Source organism: Terrapene carolina, unplaced genomic scaffold (assembly GCF_002925995.2).
Source record: "Terrapene carolina triunguis isolate 2854851 unplaced genomic scaffold, T_m_triunguis-2.0 Scaffold58, whole genome shotgun sequence".
NCBI classification, from domain to species: Eukaryota; Metazoa; Chordata; order Testudines; family Emydidae; genus Terrapene; species Terrapene triunguis.
The window spans coordinates 68,091,381-68,114,426 of NW_020664409.1; the positions used below are offsets into that span (position 1 = coordinate 68,091,381).

Below are 23,046 nucleotides of genomic sequence, written 5' to 3' on the forward strand. Positions count from 1 at the left end.
TGCTCTACAAAGTCATTAGTATTGGTTTTGAAGTGGCCTAAATGCTAGTTACTGCTGGTTGGAGGTGAAAATTCCATAAATAGATTTTAAGGCCAGAAGAGACCATGAGATTATCTAATCTGATCTCTTTTTATACTACAGGACCTTAAATTTCACCCAGTTACCCCTGTATTGAGTCTAATAATTTGTGTGTTGACTTAAGCATACCTTCCAGAAAAGTATCTAGTATTGATCTGAAGACTCCAAGAGATGAAGAATCCAACACTTGCATTGGTAGTTAGTTGCAGTGGTTAATCAACCTTCACTGTTAAAATGTGTCCCTTATTTATCTGACTTTAGCTTCCAGTCATTGGTTCTTGTTATATCTTTCTCCGCTAACGAGCCTTTTGGTACCTTGTATTTTCTCCCTGTGAATGTACTTATATACTGTAATCAAGTCACCTCTCAGTTTCTTTTTTGATAACCTAAACAGATTTTACTCTTTAGGTCTCTCACTCTAAGGCATTTTAGCCAGCCCTCAAATCACTTTTATGGGTCTTTACATCACCCTCTCCATTTTTTCAATATAATTTTAAAAATGCGCTTACCAGAACTGGATGCAGTATTCTAGTATCAGTCTCACCAATGCCATATACAGAAGTAAAATCATCTCTCTACTCTTACTCGTGCTAAGCCCCTGTTTATACATCCAAGGATCACATTAGTCTTTTTTGCCACAACATCATGATGTTTGTCCACTATGACCCCTTAATCCTTTTCAGAGTCACTGCTTTCTAGGATGCAGTCTCATATTTTGTAAGTATGAACAGTATTCTTTGTTTCAATATGTATGAAAGGCTGTATTAAAATCTATTTTGTTTGAACAGGTCCAGCTTTACCAAGTGCTCCAGATTGTGTTGTATGACTCCCCTCTCCTCATCTTTATTTACCATTTGCAATTCCTCAGATTCCGAGTGCATAGCTTATATACTTGGGCTTTGCAGTCTAAGAAGTTGACCTTTAGAGAATTGAGTACTTACAGGCATTGAACCTGTGCTTCGGGTCCTGATATGTAAACAATCAGTAATAATTTTATTTGGACTTTACCATAATTTAAGTGATGATTTTCCAAGTGCAGCTTTTCATGTCTTGTAGGGGTTCAATAGAACTACAAAGACACTTTGCATAAATAATGTTGCGAAATCTTGCAATTAGCATGAGTTTTGCTACATTTTTCAGCTAAGGTAACTTGATGATAATAAGATCAAAGGATATGAACAAGGATGATAATTGGGAACAAATATAGTCTAGTATTGGGGGGAAATTGTTTAGCCTGAAAATTTCAAAGCATTATAAGCACATAACTAGAGTGACAGCAAGTGCATCAGTGGAATTTAAGGTATAAAGGATTTTCAAAAAGGTGGCTTTAGTGCATTCAACAGCCTTGGTGCACTTGTGTCGGAACATAACCTTTTTGTGTGCATGTGGGCACTGTGGATGTGGCCAAGTGGTAGGTGTCCCAGCGGCATTTTCAAACTAGGTGGGGAAGTTGCATAACCTGATGTTGGTGCTGAAAAGATACACAAATCCAGAATATGCATATGTAATTACGTACAGGCCCACTTTTCTCCTTGGCTCCTGGTCATTGCTGGAGAAGGAGGTATGTTGAGAACATCTAAAGGTGCCTGCTGATAAAGGAAAAGTTTAATGCAAGAAAATACAAAGTTGTTGTAAAATTGTTACTTTGCTTTAATAAAGTTTGGGTTACGGCAAGTGGGAAAGGGAATGTGGAGACTAAAGTCAAATCAATAAATATAAAAATGAATGTGGTATGAGTGGTGCTCGCTTTCTTTTCCTCAGCTGCTGTTCAGAAACAGTCTTTCCCAACCAGGTACCCGAATGTGTGCAGGCTCTCCTTAGAGATTTGGTAGGATCATTGGCATGGTCATGGGTGGAATGGGTTTTGTGTGTGGTGTTGTTCTTCAGTGCAGACAGTCAAGAGTAGTTAACACTGAGAAACTCCACATGGATCTAAAAGCTAGTTGAATAAGCATCATCATAAATAAAATTATTAATAAATGCAATGTAGTGCACATTGAAAAGAATAATTTGAACTATTCAAACACTATTTAATAATCTATATTAACTACAAGTATCAGAGGGGTAGCCCTGTTAGTCTGTATCCACAAAAACAATGAGGAGTCTGGTGGCATCATAAAAGACTAACAGATTTATTTGGGCATAAGCTTTTGTGGGTAAAAAACCCCACCTCTTCAGATGCTTGGAGTGAAAATTACAGATGCAGGCATAAATACACTGACACATGAAGAGAAGGGAGTTACTTTACAAGTGGAGAACCAGTGCGGACAAGGCCAATTCAATCAGGGTGGATGTGGTCCACTCCCAATAATTAAGGAGGAAGTGTCAATACCAAGAGAGGGAAAATTGCTTTTGTAGTGAGCCAGCCACTCCCAGTCCCTATTCAAGCCCAAATTAATGGTGTTAAATTTGCAAATGAATTGTAGCTCTGCAGTTTCTCTTCCAAGTCTGTTTTTGAATTTTTTTGTTGTTGAAGGATGGCCCCTTCTAAATCTGTTGTTGAATGTCCAGGGAGATTGAACTGTTCTCCTACTGGTTTTTGTATGTTACCATTCCTGATGTCCATTTATTCTTTTGCGGAGGGACTGTCCGGTTTGGCCAATGTACATGGCAGAGGGGCATTGCTGGCACATGATGGCATATATCACGTTAGTAGATGTGCAGGTGAATGAGCCCCTGATGGTGTCGCTCATGTGGTTGGGTCCTCCGATGGTGTTGCTGGAGTAGATATGGGGACAGAGTAGGCAGTGGGATTTATTACAGGGATTGGTTCCTGGGTTAGTGTTTCTGTGGTGTGGTGTGTAGTTGCTGGTGAGTATTTGCTTCGGGTTGGGGGGCTGTCTGTAAGCGAGGACCGGCCTGCCTCCCACAGTCTGAGAGAGTGAGGGATCGTTTTCCAGGTTAAGTTGTAAATCGTTGATGATGTGCTGGAGAGGTTTTAGCTGGGGGCGATACATGATGGCCAGTGGTGTACTGTTATTTTCCTTGTTGGGCCTGTCCTGTAGTAGGTGACTTCTGGGTACCCGTCTCACTCCGTCAATCTGTTTCCTCACTTCCCCAGGTGGGTATTGTAGTTTTAAGAATGCTTGATAAAGATCTTGTAGGTGTTTGTCTCTGTCTGAGGGATTGGAGCAAATTCGATTGTATTGTAGGGCTTGTGTGTAAACAATGGATCGTGTGATGTGTCCTGGATGGAAGCTGGAGGGTGAACCTGCGTGCATGTGGGGGAGACATTGATTACTGTCATGGGGCGAGGCGGGACTGGGCGTGCATGCCTGCCAACAAGCGAGAGAGAGACTGTCCTTCTTGCTTGCTACCGCGGCTTGCTGGGGGTGTGGAGACGTAGGTCTTTTTAATTATGCAGAAAGAAGGCTCTTTCCACGAGGCAGAAATGTAGCAGTTTGCCTGCGTAATAATATGGTTAATGTTCCCATTGTTAGTTAACTGTTCTTATTCTATTAACTGTCCCCCATTCTCCATCAATTCCCACAGGAGCATAAAACCTATAAAAGTTTTAAGGCCCCTACATTGCCAGAGTGATGTAAAGTCTGATAAATGACAGTAGGGGAATCAGCTAGGAAGATCTATGTGCTTTCTCACTTTTTTTCCTGTGTCAAAGTGGCACAGTGGGCTTAGATTACAGCTCAGAATTTATTTTACTTACCCATTAAAAAAAAAAAACTTTGAGGGCAAATAAAACAGTTACCAAGCAGTCAATAAAATGTCAGGACAATCAGAAGCAAGCAGTTCCCAAAGTACCCAGCCAGAACCAGGACAATACGCCTCTACCCCAATATAGGCCGCTGCGGGGAGCCCAGGCCCTTTAAATCGCTGTCGAGCCCCGCTGCCGCAGCCCCGGGATAGCAGCGGCAGGGCTCCAGCAGTGATTTAAAGGTCCCGGGGCTCCCCGTAGCAGCCGGAGCCCCACTGCTACCGCGTTATACGCGAACCCGTGTTATATCGGGTCCCGTTATAGCAGGGTAGAGGTGTAATTAGCAAAACTGTATGATTTTCATGTGTGAAAGTCTGAGCGATTTAAAATGACATTCTACTTTTTTGCTTTTTGGTGTTCTGTAATGTAATTTAAATTAAAATGCAGGATTATAACTGGAATGCAGAGTTTTAGTTATCAAGTGTTTGTAACTGAGCTTTCATGTGTTTAGGAAATGCAGAATAGTTATTGTGACTTTTTTCTGTATTGTAGGTTAAATAAATTATCAAAACAATTGAAACCGGTGTGATTTATATTGTATTATTTCCACAAAATATGCAGCATTTTGCAGAATTTTTAATTTTTTGGTGCAAAATCCCCCCAGGGTAGAGGGTAAAAAGAATTCATGTAAGATAGGACATAATGTGGCAGACAAGCCTTTTCTGAGTGGGCAAATTTGACCCTTAGCCTTTAGAGTAAGGACTAGGATTGGATAACCCATTTGTTCACTAGCAGACATTTTTTTTTTGCTTGTCTGAAAATTTAATCAGAAGGCAACATTTTCTTGTTGTTTTTTGTTTAAAGAGATGTCTTTTGTTTAAGGTGGGAACAGAGAAAGGATCCTCATGGTAGAACCTATTACGTTGATCACAACACACGAACTACAACATGGGAAAGACCACAGCCTTTACCACCAGGGTAATGAGAGTTTATATACTACTTTGAATGTTTTACTTACATTAGTACTAAAAAGTATTTTTATTACATTTTGATATTACATGAAAAAAAATATAATTATACAACTGGTATTTTTTTTTAATCAGAAGTTCATAAAAGCAATACCACACATGTATTGCAATACCCCCCTTCCCCAAAACAAAATAAAACAGCATAAATCTTTACCAGATAATGATCAGGATCATCATAGCTACTTTTATGTGAATGTTGGTGGCACATCTATTTCCTGTGCTGATCTTTTGCTACTAATAATGTTGAATTATTTATCCTTTTATTTAATGTTTAAATTTAAAGAGTGCTTATTTTATGACCTTTTTGGTCTAGCTGTGCAGAAGAATAGTTGAGACTGTTTCCCTTGGAAGGCTAACAGTTGTTTCTAGAAATTTACATAAAGTCTCAGAAACAGAACACCAGTGTGTTATACCGCAGAAATTAAAACTTCTGCCTATCTCTCATCTCTATGTTGGAACTGAAACGTTGGCTAAGAATTTAGTGTACCACAGAAAATTAGTTTTGTACTTTTTACTGAAAATTATATAGCTGTTAACATTAGTATTTTTGTTTGTTAGCTGGGAAAGAAGGGTTGATGATCGTGGAAGAGTTTACTATGTGGATCATAACACAAGAACAACAACATGGCAGCGACCAACCATGGAATCGGTCAGAAACTTCGAGCAGTGGCAGTCTCAACGTAACCAACTACAGGGAGCTATGCAACAATTCAACCAACGATACCTCTATTCGGTAATTTTTAGTAAGCTATGAAATGTTAGGAAATATTTTTTCAGATATTTTTAACTTTACCGTTCCCAGGGGCTTCAGAATTACACAACTGTATATATTGTGAGATGTTCATCTATAAAGATGGTTAGCATCACTAACTTGAATAATGGATTCTATTTTAGAACCTGTACTTCTAAAGCTACTACCTGTGCAGGATTCTCACTGCTGGGTCTCCGCTCTCCAGCTCAAGACCTGTCTACTTCCCAAGCACTTAAGGTTTATAGTCCCTAAGGGCAATAGTAACTGGTACAAGTGTACATCACCTTCTGACCTTAGGGGAAACTTCAGTTCTGCAGCTCAGACTCTTCTTTGAGTATTGACTTTTTTGGCATACTTGTCTTAGGGTGTTTTTTTTGGTACTTAAGTGTTCTTGATTTTCTTTTAATCACTCAGTGATTCTCAGCTTTTCATCAACATTTCGGTAGTTCAGCTTTCTTACTTTGGGGCCTGTTTTGAAGTATTTGCTTTTGTTCAACTGTGAAACTTCTTGCATGGCTTCTGTGTTTTCTCTCAGGTTTTCATTCATTTCCTCAATCCTATAGCTGAGCAGCTTCAAGAAAAGCCTGTTCTTAGGTAGGGAAAGACATTAATGAATGAACAGATTCACTGTATCCTCTGATTGGGAGTCAAGAATAGTGTGCAGGAGTGTTAAACTCTCTACATATACCACCTAAGCAGTCAAATATTATGGGGATCATGTCCAGACTCTCACTGAGGGACCCCTCTAAGAGACCCTTATAAGATTGGTATGAGGCCAGAGGCGGTGTGTGTGGTGGTGGTGGGGACACAGGGTCATGTACCTCCCCAGATTTCTGCCTTGCATTTACCATAGAGGTTTTCAAACTGTGGGGTGCATGGCCGGGCGCTCCCTAGGCAGGGTGGGCGACACAGGTCTGAGCCACGCCCCTGACATGCTCGTGCCCCGTTCCCAAAGGAGCCCGGTGCTGGCTGGTGATATCCCCTAGAGCAGGCCCCTGCCCGTGGGGCCCAGCTGTCATGAGATGCTCCCCGAGGCACTCGATCACTGCTGCCTTGGTGCTCATGGCTCTACTGCTGCTACTCAGCTCAGAGGCAACACGTGAGGCAGTCACATGCCTCCCCCCCCCAACATTTAAATTGTGCCCCTCTGCCCCCCATCAAGAGTTATGCACTGTCTCTGTATGAGGATGGATTGGATGCTTCAAAGGAGAAATCATTGAAGTGTAAGCCTGAGCCAATTTCAGCCTCTGAGCCCTGGGATTCAGGGCTGGCACTTCCTGCATTAGTACAGCTTTGCTCTGAACTCACTGGGTTAGCTTTCATCACCAAAGCATCCTGTGACATCCTGTCTGAAACAGAGGATTCAACTATGCACTTAAAGTTGACTGTACTCAGCCCCAGTTTGCCTAATGAGGCACCACATAAGAAGCATCAGGAATAGGCATAGAAAGATGTATCTCTGGTGAGGCCGTTGACTCCTGGCTGCTCTGCATCAAAGCCTCTGGTTTTATCGCTCTGTTTAGCTTTCAGGAGACAGAGCCAGTGTGACTCTGCGATGTGCATTCAGGGACCTTGCCAAATTGCCCCAGGTTATCTCCAAGGCTGTCTTGAGGGATGCAGTACCATCTTTGACACTCGTCAGAATTCTCAACACAGTTGGAGTGTTTTTTGCTCTGTTGTACAAAGCATTGGCCCTGGTGCTGGTATTCCTGGTATCTTGTGCCTAAAATCTTAGTGCAACCAGGATTGACGCCTTCTGAGACACTGTCTTGAAGCTTCTGTCACTCTAATCAATTGTCACCTGAATGGGTGCAGGGTGATGATCAAGGAGTTGGCTGTTACTTGGACTGGGGTGAACTGGGCGAGTCTTCTGATGCCAAATATATTTCTATTCCCCCTAATTTCTTTAAAAGCTGGCTAAATTGGCAGATTTTGAAATAGTGCCACTCCAGCAATCTACACAGATCACAATTGCTCTCAGAAGGTTCCTGCTCCATTGCACCCTACTTCAGACCATTTCATGAAGATATATCAGGACACCTCATCTGTCCTGTCTCTAGGATTTTTCAGAAAAAGTTTTTTTCTTTTCAAGGTCATCAAATATTTTCCAGTGGGAGCTTGGTCGTCATGCTAGTTTTGGATGTGGCCAGAGGGAAGACTAAGGGCTGGTCTATACTTACCCGTTAGTTCGACAGCTGGAAATCGAACTTCCGGGTTCGATTTATCGCGTCTGGTCTGGACGCAATAAATCGATCCCGGAAGTGCTCGCCGTCGACTGCGGTACTCCAGCTCGGCGAGAGGAGTACCGCGGAGTTGACGGGGAGCCTGCCTGCCGCGTGTGGACCGCGTCTGAACTGCGGTAAGTTCGAACTAAGGTATGTCGACTTCAGCTACGTTATTCACGTAGCTGAAGTTGCGTACCTTAGATCGAATTGGGGTGTTAGTGTAGACCAGGCCTAAGGAAACACACAGTATTGTGCCCCAGACCTTGAACTCTGATGCTAGAATTCATTTGTACTAAGAGGTTACCAGTCAGTGGCTGCAGCCATTCATGTCGTGGCCTTCCAGGGCTTCATGGTCAAAGAGCAGGTATAACCTTTGGGAATATAGGCCTTTGGTCTTGTCAGAGTCCTTCCCCATGACAAGTATCATGAACTTAAATTAGTAGAGAAAGGGTGTGTGGGGCTGTCCCAGCATTAGGCGCATGTGGCCTTTGATGCGGGTGAGAGAGTGGTGAGAGCAGAGCTTGTCTGCAGGCCTCTAGCTTCTGACAGAAGGTTAAAAAAGAACTTGAGCACCTACTCTACATAAGGATAACTTTTTTCAGGAACAGATGGAGGCCTCTTTAGAGAAAGTGAAAGATTTGACAGTCATCCTGTGTTCTTTGTACCTGAGTCCCATCCTCTGGGCGCTGCCTGTGGTGTAGGAAAAGGAACACTGTACTTAAAAACCTTGCTTTCACGTTGAAGGTTGGTCCCAAGGGCACTGTGGCATAAGCCCCTTTGTGAGAACCAAATGTCCAGTTTTTCTTTAAGGAACCTATAGTTCCTGCTACATAAATCCGTCACAACACCCCTCAGAATTGCAATTTTTCTCAGTCGTTAAGAGCAGGGCAAGGAAAAACGAGGTGAGTAAGCTCAAACTCCTGATGATGAAATGATCTCTTTGCCTGGCCTCAGACTCAGGTCAGGAAGCTCTCCCCTCCCAACCCGCTACCATATATCAGTCTCTGATTGAGCACAATGCTCGGTCTACCTTGGCACTGCAGTTGCCCAGACCTTTGGGTAAGAAGTTGGAAGGTTCTGGGAATGCTCTTTAAGAAGAAGAGTTCTAGTTCTCACAAATAACCTACATCTAAAAGTTCTCAATCTCTGGAAAGATTAACAGTGTTTGAGTCCTCAGGTACCAGTCTGGGTAGCGTTAAGACTCCATGCTCCTAAGACTCTGAGCTCCTCTAGAGGCCATGACCCGAAGCATGCTTCAATACTATCAAAGCATGACTGGAGCAGCAGGGAAGAACAGCCTACTTCTAGCAAGTTGGTATCAATGGACCTCCCACCACCTTCGGTACCCAACATTATGATTCCTTCGGTACCTCAAAAATCCAACCATACACCTCAGCCAACAATCGCTTTGAAGCAGTCAGCATTATTAATTCCATCAAATTCCACTGCAGGGGACCTACGTAAGTAGACCTTTACCTGCAGTATCATTAGTTCATCAGATACCATAGGAATTTAGATATTCCAGAGACCTGTTTGTGTTGGATGAGCTGGAGTCTCCTCTCGATGGATACCGAGCACCTCTCGGTACTGAGATCTACACGGTCGCCAGAATTACACCTCTCCCTGGTACCTCCTGTTTCTCCATCGTTTTCTGGTGGAGATGCCCCTTTTGATGTTGAAGAGAACCTTTCATCAGTCTCTCACATCTCCGTATAAGGCACTCCCATCTGCCATTATGGGAATCCTATTGTATTCCACTGTGGGTTTATGCACGTGTCCAGAGCCGGAGAATTTGAAAGTAGTGTCTGCTGGCCTGTGTGTACACCCTGGCTCACCTTGTGCCTCCATCTAGGGATAAAGGGCAGGGTGGACTGACCATCTCTCTAGTTCCTTTTCACTGCCATGCAATTTGGATCGGAACCTCCAGTGTCTGTAGCTTCAGCCTACAAAATAAGATTTAGCTTTAGCTTTGTAAATAGTTTTAACAGTTTGTGTACTCTCTTTGGGGGAAACACCCATACCCTGTTCGGGTACTGAACTATGCCCAGGACTCTGGGCTTCACACATTTTGTTTCCTGCCCGTGATCCTTCTCCGTTAGCAATGACCACCAGCTCTGCCTGTACAGACGCTCCCCGGGTTATGCAAGACCAGACTTATGCAAATTCACACTTATGGAAAAAGTTCCATAAGCCAGAAATAGGATTTTTGAGTTGCGAAAATTTTTGCGTAACGTATGGGTATACGTTTCTGACTTATGCAAAATTCGAGTTACGAAAGGCTTTCTGGAATGGAACGATTGCGTAAGTCGGGGGGCGTCTGTACTGCCTTGGGGAAACCCACATCGTGGTGAGGTGCAGTATCTGCCAATCGTTCCCCAGCCGTATCTGAGAAGGGCAGAAACTTCATCTCCAGAAATACCTCATGGAGAAGGCCATGAGGCCTCAATTAGACCCTGGCCAGGGAAACCCCTTCCCCCGCATACATTCGCCTCATTCAACAACGAGTGCACCTACTGCTGTAAAGTCCACCTCTGGTGCAGGAGAATCTACCCTCACAGATCCCTCACAGTGGGATCTTGTCGGAAAACCAGGAAGCACTCTCATAAGCATGAGATCAATTCTTCCTCTAAATTCACTTCAGAGAAGTCAGATTCATCTCTGGGCAAGCCCATCAGCTTGGTGTGTGAGGACTTAGGATGTCCTTAAGTCCTAGAGACATGACAATAAAGCCCAAAAGCATTGGGCTACATCAGTACCCGACCACTGTCCATCGGTACCATCATTACCAGCACTTCCTAAGCCCCAGAATCTGCCAGCAGCGACAAAGACTGATCACGGTCAACTTCTCCTATCCATGGCACCATCTTCCTTGGCAGCTACACAATCTCCTCTGATTACAGCGGCTCAGATAAGTAGAACCCTTCTCACACTGGGGAGATCTGAATCTGTTGCTGCTCCACAGGACATTTTTGCTTTCCTGAATCTGGAATTCCCGCCATCAGGACCCTCTGTTTCCAGAGAGATGACACCATCAAGGGAGATGAGCTTATTGCCTGACCTGTATGTGTAATATAACTGTCCTCCAGGGGCACCAACAGTACTGCCTCTGGAGCCGGAATCAGCCTTCTCTTTATCAGGAGATTCTGAACCAGCTGATGAACCCCATCCTACGTATCCTCCGCCACCCAAAAGACCTACATCAGTTTGGGATGAACCTCTGTCTCATCTCAGATCCGTTGGTACTCCATGCCTTGGAGGCCTCTACAACCACCTGTTGATCCCTCTTGCTGGCTATATTGGGATCCTGGAGACCAGCACCTCCCTGCAGAGTTGGTCTGATCTGCTAGGGAGTCATCCCTTGCCTCCCCTGTAAGGGGACACTCATATCTGCCCCTGGATCCTACAGAGGAGGAGGTACATTACACACTGGATCTGGCAGTTCTGCCGTAACCAATAAGACTGCCATCTTCATCTCCAAACAAAATGGAGAACCCTATGCCATCTTCCCCCCTGGATGATTTCAGACAGTTCCAGGACCACCTTCACAGAGTTTCTGGAGAACTACAGATGTATCTTGAGGTTCAGGACTCCCAGCACAAAGTCTTAGACATTGTCCACTTGTCCGGCTCCAACAGAATAGTTCTCCCTATTAATGAAGCCATACTGGAGACAGCTAGGCAGGGGTGTGCCAAACTGTCCACTTGCATTCCCACCCACAAGAGGATGGAGAAGTGTTACTATGTGCCAGCCAAAGGGACAGAATTTTTGTTTTCTCACCCCACTCCCAACTTGTGGTGGTCCGATCTTCTAGATTGGATGCTGCCCTTAGAAACACAGTCTTGTCTTTAGTCTTGGACTCGGCTCTGAAGATCCCCTTTTTCCAGCTGGGGGTAATGCTCTGTAATTACCTGAAGTGAGTGCCTATTGGAACGCTACTTGAAGAACGAGAGGTTACTCACCTTGTGCAGTAACTGGAGTTCTTTGAGATGTGTGTTCCTATGGCTACTCCATTACCCACTCTCTTTCCCCTTTTCAGAATTTCCTTTCCGGGGTTTTGTGTTGGAGAAGGAGCTGAGGGTGGTTCGCCCATATAGCCCTATATAGTCTCAGTGCGGGGCATAAGGATGTGTAGGGCTCCTGTGTGAGCTATATGGACACTGTTGCCAAAAAATCGAATTGAAGGCACATGGGACACTTGCTTCCTTGAAATGGAGCACCCAGAGGGATATACATCTAGAAGAATTCCAGTTCCTGTAAGTAACCTTTCCTTATTTTGTATACTTTTTATCATGTCCTCTTTTGTTCATCCCTCTTTTAAGGAAAAAGACCCCATTCTTTTTCCAGTCTTTCTTGAAGTGCAGCGATGGTGTGCATCTATAAGGGAGTGATTTGGTGCTTTCCTATGTTAAGGTTGTACTTAGGTACCAAAATATCTTAAGAACTTGGGGTGTTCTGCTTGTTTTGTGCTATGAAGAGCTGTGGAGTCTCAGGAATGAGAATCCTGCAAGATATTGGAGAAGTAGAAATATACGGCAAGTAATTTTCCCTCTCGTGATCCTTAAATAGCAGCTGATGCTTTGAGACACTTTGAAAAAAACAAATGAAGATATTTTCAAACAAATATCTTCATTTATCACTTTTTCTCTGTATTCTCTGCTAAAGATGTCTGCTTATATGCAGAATCCTTAAGAGTTAATAGGTTCTAGGGGATCATCTGAGGCAAAAATCATTGTTTATAACACCCAAATGTGATAAGCATAATTATGATTTCAAGTAGTATATAATCAGAAATACTGATGCACTCTTAGGAAACAAAGATACTGTTTGGAAGCCATTAATCTTAGTGCTCAAAAAAAGAGAGAGAAGAGAAATGTAGAAAATGTTATGTTGGCAGGATTGTCTTTTGTAAGTACAATGTATTTCAAATTTTTATAACAGGTGCAATTATTTCTTTAATAAAACAGAAATAGGAAAACGGTATAATGATATGTAATTGCACGTTTCTGTTTACTAATCAAATTACAATATTTGTGTTCTCTGTTCGGGAATGATACCTTCTTCATCTAAAATATGGTCTGCCTTTGCTTTAATGATATCTTTTACCATTATCACTGATTTTCAGGCCAACTTGAAACATGTTTACTTTCTTCTCTTCAGAATGCTTTAGGCAACTGTTACAATGTGTCCTCTCTGATCTTATATTCACCAGTCCTAATTTGGTGACCTATTTTATGATCTGTCAATCAGACACCAATATTCAAAAAGGAAAGAGAAATTGGGTGTTTGGCTTACTTGCTTCTCTTTATAACTGCTTTCCATATATTTGTCATGTTTGGTGGATAGTTCAATTGCATTAGCTACAGTTCCCATTAATAGTAAAACAAAAATGGTCTCAAGTTGCAGTGGGAGAGGTTTAGGTTGGATATTAGGAAAAACTTTTTCACTAGGAGGGTGGTGAAGCACTGGAATGGGTTACCTAGGGAGGTGGTGGAATCTCCTTCCTTAGAGGTTTTTAAGGTCAGGCTTGACAAAGCCCTGGCTGGGATGAATTAGTTGGGAACTGGTCCTGCTTTGAGCAGAGGGTTGGACTAGATGACCTCCTGAGGTCCCTTCCAACCCTGATATTCTATGATTCTATATATTTTTCTATTACAGAGTAGCATACAGATTAGAACAATTTAGTGCTCTGAGTTTGCCCCTGAAAGGAAGAGGAACTGTTTCCAGATAAATTATAGAAAAGCTAAAGTGAGATGTTTGATGGTGGATTTTGTTACCCAGGAGATTGGATTAGCTCTCCCTTAATGGTAAAAGAACTTGTCTGTTGACCTGAGTGGCCAAAATGAGATCATCTTAAGATAAGAAATGCAGTCAGGATACCCAAACAATCTTAACTCCTCCCTATAGAGATGCCATGAGAACAAACATTTATTTTTTCATATTTTATCTTCAGAAGAAAAAAAAAAGTTTGTTCTAGGACCACAAACAAACATGTCTTAATCATAATCATATGGTTATTGCATAACATTAGTATACACCAGTGTTAAGGTGGTTTAGGTGCCTTAACTCTGCATTTCTTAGCTTAGCAGGTTTGGATTTCTTTTAAATGTAACTTTAACTGAATTTGCTGGGTTTGTAATGGTTGGTTTTGGAATTATTACAACATCTCTAACAAAAAATATATATAAAAATAATAAAAAAGGCAACCCAATGCACCTTCTGTGAAAGAAAATTGTGCCTTCCCAGTCTGTTAATTGTTTGAGACTCAACAAAATAGTAGATAATGGAAAACTATGATAAACATTGATATATACATAATTATATATGTTAATTAGAAGCACGGGCGGGAGATGCACAGTTTTCTTTTACACAAGCTATGTTGATTTGTCTGTGTCATAGATGTTTTAAGGCTCTGTTTATCATTTCACCTATTTTGCCTTGAACTGAAATAAAACTCTCTAATTTGTAACTTCCAGGATCATCTCTAGTGCCTTTTTAAAGTAAGTTACAATATTTGCTCCTCCAGTTTTGTAGCTGATTTTAAGGAGAGATGGTATGGTTTTGTTATCCGCTCAGACGCTTCATTCTTATGTTCCTTCAAAAATCTTGGCTGCATACATGCCATCCAGTCTGGAGATCTGTAGTGGTTTTGTATCATCAGTTTGTTCCAGCAGGTCTTTTTACAAACATCTTAATCTTTATTACCTAAAAAGAGGAGATCTAGGGTAAGTAATCATTTAGGCCCTCATCCTGCAAGGTCATATGCGCTTCCTTAATTTTTTATGCATGTGAGTAATTGTATTAACTTCATTCTTGTTATAAAGTTAAACACACTTTTGCAGGATCAGGGGCTTCACTTCTCTTCAGTGTTCTTTCTTCTCCTTAACTGTTCCCTTCATAACTTTGTAGCCTAAAGGAACCACTGATTTTTTTTGGAAGCTTCCTGCTTCTGACATACTTAAATAATTTTTTTTTTTTTTTTTTTTTGAAGCTTCCTGCTTCTGACATACTTAAATAATTTTTTTTTTTTTATATTTGTCTTACTGGTCTTCAAAATACTTCTTAATCCATTTAATTACTGTTTTACAGTTCAAGTGCCATAGATTGTTCCTTTCTGTTGAATGTTCTTGGACAATCCAGTTCTTCATTAGCTGTAGTTTGCTCCCTTCGGCACTGTGTACTCAAAGATGCAGTCAGAAAATAGAATAACTATCTCAATCTGTATCTGTGCATCTTGCTCTTTGTCTACACTGGGAAAATGAACCATGTTAGAAATGCAAGTTACACTACTTTGCACCCAATGTAGAGTAGACTGTTGTATTTAAAAATGTGTTAAGTTGACAATGGCCAACTAATGGATTTTTAAACACTATACTTACTCTGTACTGGGTGCCAAGTGGCGTTTAATAATGTGTTTGTTAAAACATGTCACCTAACATGTTTCTAACATGACTCGTAAAAAAAAACAACAACCCTGGATGAAAATAGCAGCACTTGTCTAGGTAGGGTGACCAGACAGCAAGTGTCAAAAATCGGGACAGGGGGTGGGAGGTAATAGGAGCCTATACAAAAAAAAAAAGCCCCAAATATCAGGACTGTCCCTATATTATCGGGACATCTGGTCACCCTATGACTAGGGGAAGAGTCACAGTGTCCCTGCAAAGAATATTTCATGTTACCCGTGATTTAGACAGTTCAACCCTTGGTATCTGTAGGAACAATTCAGAAAGTCTTATCTAAATATTTGAAAGGATATAGGCTGGTTGCTAAATCGAATCAAAGTTGTTTATACCTTAATTGGCTCAACGTTTTCATCCATAGAATCACCTGACTGTAGATAAAGTATATCAACCATAAATTCTAGATTCTCCTAGGTATCCGTTGATTCAGAAGACTCTGTGAACCTCTCAATCACCTTTTGATGTCTACTTTTTGGCATGTTTTATGTCAGTTACCAACTGTTGTCCTTTACTCTCACCATCATACTGGAATTGTTGTCTGACAGGATGATTGTGATTATATAGTTTCTAAGAGTGGAAAAGGTACATTTCATTTGCTATGGAGTTGAATGGCTTACTATGTATAAGTATCAGGGGGTAGCCGTGTTAGTCTGTATCTACAAAAACAACAAGGAGTCTGGTGGCACCTTAAAGACTAACTGATTAAGCTTTCGTGGGTAAAAACCTCACTTCTTCGGCTGCATAGAGTGAAAGACTCTATACTATGTATAGTTACCTCTGTTCAAGACCAGCAGCTGGTGGCCACGGTGTTGTTGTTTTTAAAAAATTCTCAACTTGATTTTGAACTAAAGATTGTCCTTTCTTGGTCACAGAAGTTACATTTATAAGATCTTTTGTGACGCCTTGGTGGCAAATACAGTTTTCACCAGATAATAAATACATTAGCAATGTTTTTCAAAATTCAGAAACTTAAGGTGGTCTTAGCCAAGAAATTGAGGACTTTTCTCAGCTTATACATCTAGTTCTTAGGACATTGTTTATCCTTTTCATCACTTTTACATTTAGGATATATTGGATCGAGAATTCTAATTCTAGTGATCAGTTCTCTCCAGAGTTAAATTTATTCAGTTTCTGTTAGATTAACAGTTTCTGAAAAACCTTATTTTGGAACTAAAAATGAAGTGCCACTCACGTTTTCTAAATCATAAAGTAATTAAGCAAAGTCTCTTGTTGTTTCAGAGAATTGTTAAATAGTGAAGCAGTTCTTGTCAGGGCATAAATTTACATTTGTTCTCACACCTAAACAGATAAAGGGAAGGCTGTCGTCATAAGGAAGGAGCTGTATTTTTAATGGTTGAGGTGGGAGACGCTTAAAACTCCTCAAGTTATTGTAGGAAAGCTAAACGCTTTAGCTACACAACTACCATTTTATGCATGTCCATCTCAGAAAAAGCAGTGTTTTGTTGTTTGGGAGCCAAATATGTGAGCAGTTAGAGAGGAGGAGTCAGGGTTCACATGTTTTGGTCTTTGTTCTGCTACTGGCTCACTGTGTGAATGTGGAAAAATATTTTTAACTTTTCTGTGTCTTGGTTTCCACATCTGTAAAATAAGTGGATTTGAGATCTTAGTATCAAAAGTTCCATACAAGTGCGAAGTATCAGTAATATGATCCTTTGGATAGATAAAGTAGTAGATACTCCTACATTGGTTCCCATCCCTCAAAAATCTCATTGTGTATACAAACAGATTGGAATACAGAATACAGACTGGATTGGTGGATTTTAAGATCTGAAATAGTAATTTTTTTGACTTGTAAATTAGGATTCAGTCTCAGATCCACCAGTCTGGAGACTATTGCCCTCTCTTCACTTTTAGATCCTGTCTATACTGGAGTTTAATCTTTTTTTTTCAAACCCATTCATTAAAGTTTACCACCTAGTACAGATCTAAAACAGTTAGTAACAGTAGCCAGTGCAATTACTAATATGCCTAGTAACAACAGCCAGTGTTGTTGTTACAAATTTTGTTACAACCTTGGTAGGTAGCTCTGCGTAGGTAGCTAGCATAGGTTAAGTGCAACCATTTTAATGAAACTTGGGTATTTGTCCAGTTCTTCAGGGAAGAAACGTGTTCACAAAATGGTTCCGCTAATGGCCCCAAACCTAGGCAAACCACATTGCTTGTGCAGCAGAAATAATAATAATAAAAAAAAATCCTATCTTGAGGATCCCATGTCAAAATGTGCTCCGCACACCCAACCGCATCCAAACTCAGCCACATGCATTTTGGATGCTTCAGCTCATTTGTGCTTCACACTGGCTTGCACATGGATCAAACCACAAGAAAGAGAACTGTGCTTAATAACTATTTTTAAAAGGCTGTAGATAGCACGGGTTGGGGCTTGGTATTTAGTTCAGAAACAGGTGCCCATAAGGTGTGTCACTCATTTTTATTTATAGCTGAGTCACATGGGCAAGCAGTTGGAAGGATACGTAAAGATGACCCAAGGTGGCACAAATCCTGCTTTCCCATTAACAGACCATAAAGTGGGTAACTCCATCAATTCAGATTGATATATTTAAGACCTAGTAACCAAATTTAAAGATAAGAAGTTACTTTACTATATTCTTCAAAGGATGCATTTTCCCACAACTTAATTTTGTGTTTCTGTTTAGCAGTAAGCTCATCAAGATACTTCTGTAAAGATTAGACATATTCTGTTAAGAAAGGATTGTGAGAACATTTCCATTATGAGCCTTATGAGGTTTAACACTACTGTACAAACAACTAATTCAGTATTTCTTCTATTTTCTTGTAATGGTTCCATAAGACAAGATGTTAGTATAGTACACAGTAACCTTAAAGCCCTTTTAAGTATGACTAGTATTTGCATGCTGATTAGGGCCTCCATTGACCTTATTAATAATAATATTTTGAAGCACCTAGCATCCCTAGTACAAAGCCTTAAAGGAAGCAGTTGACTATATTAAAGATGGTTTTAATTGCTCTTTCATTTCCTCTCTGACCAGTTGCAAACTGCAATACTTTGAAGTTGTTAAGATGCATGGAACTTCATTTTACTTTGATATAAATGAAAGCAAAATAACTGACAAAATGCCTTGAATCTAAGAGGGTGTGGTGTGAATGATGTTGAAAACTATAAATGTTGAATGACTAACTGTAAATTTAGTGCAAAGAGCTAAGGACACAAAGAAAACTTTAAATTCTCCTTACTTTTTTTAGTTTTTGCCTAAACTACAATATTACTTTAACATAGCTTAACAATTATATACTTTAGTGTTATGTAAATTTTGTGTTGAAATAGTATGTTGCCAAAGAACCATATTCTCGAAATAAAGAATCAGTAACTCAATCAAAAATTCATTTGCCATAAATGGTGCCTGATTTAATGTTTTTAAATGTAAGGTTGACGCTAGTTATTTAGAAATTTTAGGATTGACTAACTTTTTAGACATACTAGTGTTTTAGAGTTTATTCATGTGCTAAAGGTCCTTTCAAGTAAGATAAATGGCTCTGAAGTCCAAATGGCAATGAAGAGAAAAATATCAAAAGTAATACTTGATAACATACTTTATTCTTCATTTAGTTATTTGGTATTATTTATAAGGGGTAACATACAAAACTAATACTGTATACTTAGTTTTGAATTTTAACTTTCCTTGGGCATCAGGATAATGTATTTTCATGTAGATCCTTCAGATGTTACTTTACCTTACATGTTTTCCAATACTGTTGTTAGCAGAACTATTGTTCAAGGGATGCTGGAGAGGACAGTCTAAGCAATTCATATGTAGATTCTTTGGTGGAGACTGTCTTTATAGAAAAAGACATGATCTTGTTTATAAGAATTGACAGAACACACAACTTGTGTATTTTAAAAAGTATCTTAATTAGATAGACTTATTTATCTATATTTATTCTTTAATATAAATTTGTGTCTGGTTTGTTCTTTATAACTAGGCTTCAATGTTGTCAGCAGAAAATGATCCACTTGGGCCTTTACCACCAGGCTGGGGTAAGATGATAAGCTATTAATTTAGTAATGTGACTGTAACCGAAATTTGTTATTTAATAATTTTTATTTTTTTCAGAAAGGAGAGTGGATTCAAATGATAGGGTGTACTTTGTGAATCACAACACCAAGACAACACAGTGGGAAGACCCCAGAACTCAAGGGTTGGTGTATATAATGTCTATATTGATGTGTGCAGATCAAATGATCATACTTAAACATTGTTGTAAGTTTCTTCATGTGTACTGTTTTCAATTCGTTTTACAGTTTACAAAATGAGGACCCACTTCCTGAGGGCTGGGAAATCAGATACACTAGAGAAGGTGTCAGATATTTTGTTGATCATAACACAAGGACAACAACCTTCAATGATCCTCGAACTGGAAAATCCTCTGTGTAAGTGAGCCGCTAATAGTTTTTTTTTTTTAAGATTATTCACTGTTTAATAGTGAATAGTATTCCACATATTAATGAACAGTTAATATTTTATATGGGCTCTCAGCATTAAGTGCAGTACAAGTTGCTGCCTTGTAATTATTTTCTATTTTGGAGATTTAACTACCAACATTACCTTTCTCATTGAAATATTCTGTGATATAACTTTGTTCTAGGGCTGTCAATTAATCACAGTTAACTCAAGCAATTAACACAACAAACTAGATAAAAAATTAGTCATAATTAATTGTTTTCATCACACTGTTTAATAAAATATCAATTTAAATTTATAAATATTTTTGGATTTTTGTCTACATTTTCAAATATATTGATTTCAATTACAACACAGAATACAAAGTGTACAGTGCTCATTTTATATTATTTTTATTACAAATATTTGCACTGTAAATATATAAACAAAGAAATCGTATTTTTCAATTCACCTCATACAAGTACTGTAGTGCAATCTCTATCGTGCAGGTGCAAGTTACAAATGTAGATTTTTTTTTTTTTAAGGTAACTGCACTCAAAAATGAAACAATGTAAAACTTTAGAACCTACAAGTCTACTTAGTCCTACTCTTGTTCAGCCAATTGCTAAGACAAACAAGTTTGTTTACATTTACGAGAGATAATGATGCTCACTTCTTATTTACACTGTCACTGGAAAGTGAGAATGGGTGTTTGCATGGCACGGTTGTAGCTGACGTTGCAAGGTATTTACGTGACAGGTATGCTAAACATTCGTAAGCCCTTTCATGCTTCGACCACCATTCCAGAGGACATGCTTGCATGCTGATGACGCTCATTACAAAAATAATGCATTAATTAAATTTGTGACTGAACTCCTTGGGGAGAGAATTGTAAGTCTCCTGCTCTTTTTTATCCCCATTCTGCCATATATTTCATGTTATAGCAGTCTTGGATGGTGACCCAGCATATGTTGTTTGATTTAAGAACACTTTCACTTAATATTTGACAAAATGCAAAGAAGGTACCAAAAGGAGATTTCTAAAGATCGCTACAGCACTCAAACCAAGGTTTAAGACTCTGAAGTCTCTTTCAAAATCTGAGAGAGACGAGATGTGGACCATGCTGTCTGAAGTCTACATTTGTGAATTGCACTTTCATGATAAAGTGATTGCACTATAGTACTTGTATGAGGTGAATTGAAAAATACTCTATATTTTGTTTATCTTTTTTACAGTGCAAATATTTGTAATAAAAATAATATAAAGTGAGCACTGTATACTTTGTATTCTGTGTTGTAACTGAAATCAACATATTTGATTTGAAAATGTAGACAAACATCCAAAAAGATTTAAATAAATGGTATCTATTGTTTAACAGTGTGATTAACACTGCAATTAATCACGCCTATTTTTTTAATCTCACAATTAATTGCGATAATTTTTTTAATTGTTTGACAGCCCTACTTTGTTCATTTGATATAATTATTGTCAAGTGCTCATATACCATGTTTATAAATGCAGTAGAAATAGATTGAGGAAGAGCAGTAAAATTTGAATATTAGCTAGATCATAATTATTAATACAGTATTTGAAGAAAATAAAGAATTTTCAAATACTGGTAATAAAGTACTCTTTTAGCTGAAATATTGCTATATCAAATATATTGGTAGCTAAACAAAGTAACTCTTGATACCCAGTGTTTCAAAACAATGTACTGATCAATGAATACTTTTTTTTATAGTTCAGTGAATATAGACTCCCACATGTTGATAGTGCTCTGAAGAGCATCTTACATATAGAGTTAAGACTGACTTCTGATGACATTGTAGGTGGTCTTTTTAGTTAATTTAAGGAGTTAACAGGTTACAAAAGTTAGGTTACATTTAAAATTTGACTGTGTGATTTTGAACCAACACCAGAAAATAAAACTGGAGCATATGTTAGTCTTTTTATGGTGGCCATTTCTTGTGAGCTTGAATTGGTGTTTTATTGAAATGCACAAACTGTTGGTCTAGTGGTGAAACTACTGAGAGCTGATTATACTGTTCACTATATGTTGTATTGATTTAAAACACTTCAAATATATTGTTTTACAGAAATAAAGGCCCACAAATTGCTTATGAACGTAGCTTTAGGTGGAAACTTGCTCATTTCCGTTACTTGTGTCAGGTACTGTAGTAGTAATTAAATCTATCTTTGAGAATTTGAATTTCTGTTTGTGCTGGGGTTTCACTGACTTAGGCGCCCCCTTGTGGCTGGGTGTGGACATAGCATGCTCCTTTTTCCTAGCACCCTTTGTTGACAGTTGCTTCAACCCTCACATAACTTGGCCCTCTGGCCAGGTCATGCATTTATGTCCACCTCTTTTGGGGTATATAAAGAGTCCAGCAACGGGTGGCTCTGGTGGTTAGATGAGGGGGTCTAGGCCTCTCCTGAATAGAGATCTCGGAGTCTTGATCCTTTTGTCTTCAGGGCACTCTCTCGGCTAGATTTCCCATCTCAGGAGTAGGCTTTCTGCCTTCTGTACCCTCTAGCAGCTGGTGGGGGAAACAGAGGTTCTGATCCAGGGCCCAGTAATAGGCAGTTACGTCCTGCACACTAAAGTATTGTTTGTTACCTCCCTGGATCATTTCCTACATGTCCCCTCTTTCCCAAAGGATAAAATAAAGACATTAAATAATTGAAATCAAAGGTAATATGTCAGACCGTCTGAGTGTCTTGAGTCTCTTCTCTGTGGGTTTGGCAAAGTGACTACAGCTTGGCCTCAGGCAGCAGGAGCTCCTACAGTGATCCTTCCCAGGAGCTCTGAGTATAGGTCAGATCACTTCTATTGCTTGCATGCCTAATGAGCTGGCCTTGCCTCCTTTTGAGTGCCTCCTCCAAGCCATGCATGCTTTGTGAGTGTGGCAGGGGTTGGGGCCACCTGGGATTAGCGCAGCTGCTTAACTCTGCCTTTACTGATATGGGGTTTTTATACTCCGTCACAGCATTCATTTAGCGTATGCTGCCACTTATGTGGTGTTGTTTTATGTTCGCAGTCAAATGCATTGCCGAGCCATGTAAAGATTAATGTATCCAGACAGACACTGTTTGAGGATTCCTTCCAACAAGTAAGGCTATGATGTCTGGTGTATTAAATATGTTCATTGAAGTAAGACAGTGTTACAATATGCTGCTCTAGTTTGTGACTGTGCAATCATTAATAGGGAAAACCTTGATTTTTAAAATCTGTTGTTCTATCATAACTACTACTTCAAAGATTAAACCTATGTAACTAGGATTTACAGTTCTTAACCTATAGCATTCTATACTTCACAGATGAATATGCTGCCTTCCGTTATAAAAAATAGAACATTCCCAGTCTAAAACTGCTCCCTCTCATCCCACCAAAAATACCATGGAATACCAGAGGCATC

At 39.7% G+C, this 23,046-nt stretch overlaps 1 protein-coding gene across 1 annotated transcript in view; it reads left to right on the forward strand.

Annotated features, from left to right (window-relative positions):
- WWP1 (WW domain containing E3 ubiquitin protein ligase 1) overlaps positions 1 to 23,046 on the forward strand; it is a 142,124-nt gene that overhangs the window by 63,135 nt on the left and 55,943 nt on the right. Inside the window, exons 9-15 of the mRNA XM_024206087.2 lie at positions 4,613 to 4,708; positions 5,317 to 5,491; positions 19,173 to 19,227; positions 19,304 to 19,388; positions 19,492 to 19,620; positions 21,727 to 21,799; positions 22,669 to 22,740. Coding sequence (XP_024061855.2) covers positions 4,613 to 4,708; positions 5,317 to 5,491; positions 19,173 to 19,227; positions 19,304 to 19,388; positions 19,492 to 19,620; positions 21,727 to 21,799; positions 22,669 to 22,740 — 685 coding nt within the window. The remainder of the gene's footprint in view (positions 1 to 4,612; positions 4,709 to 5,316; positions 5,492 to 19,172; positions 19,228 to 19,303; positions 19,389 to 19,491; positions 19,621 to 21,726; positions 21,800 to 22,668; positions 22,741 to 23,046) is intronic.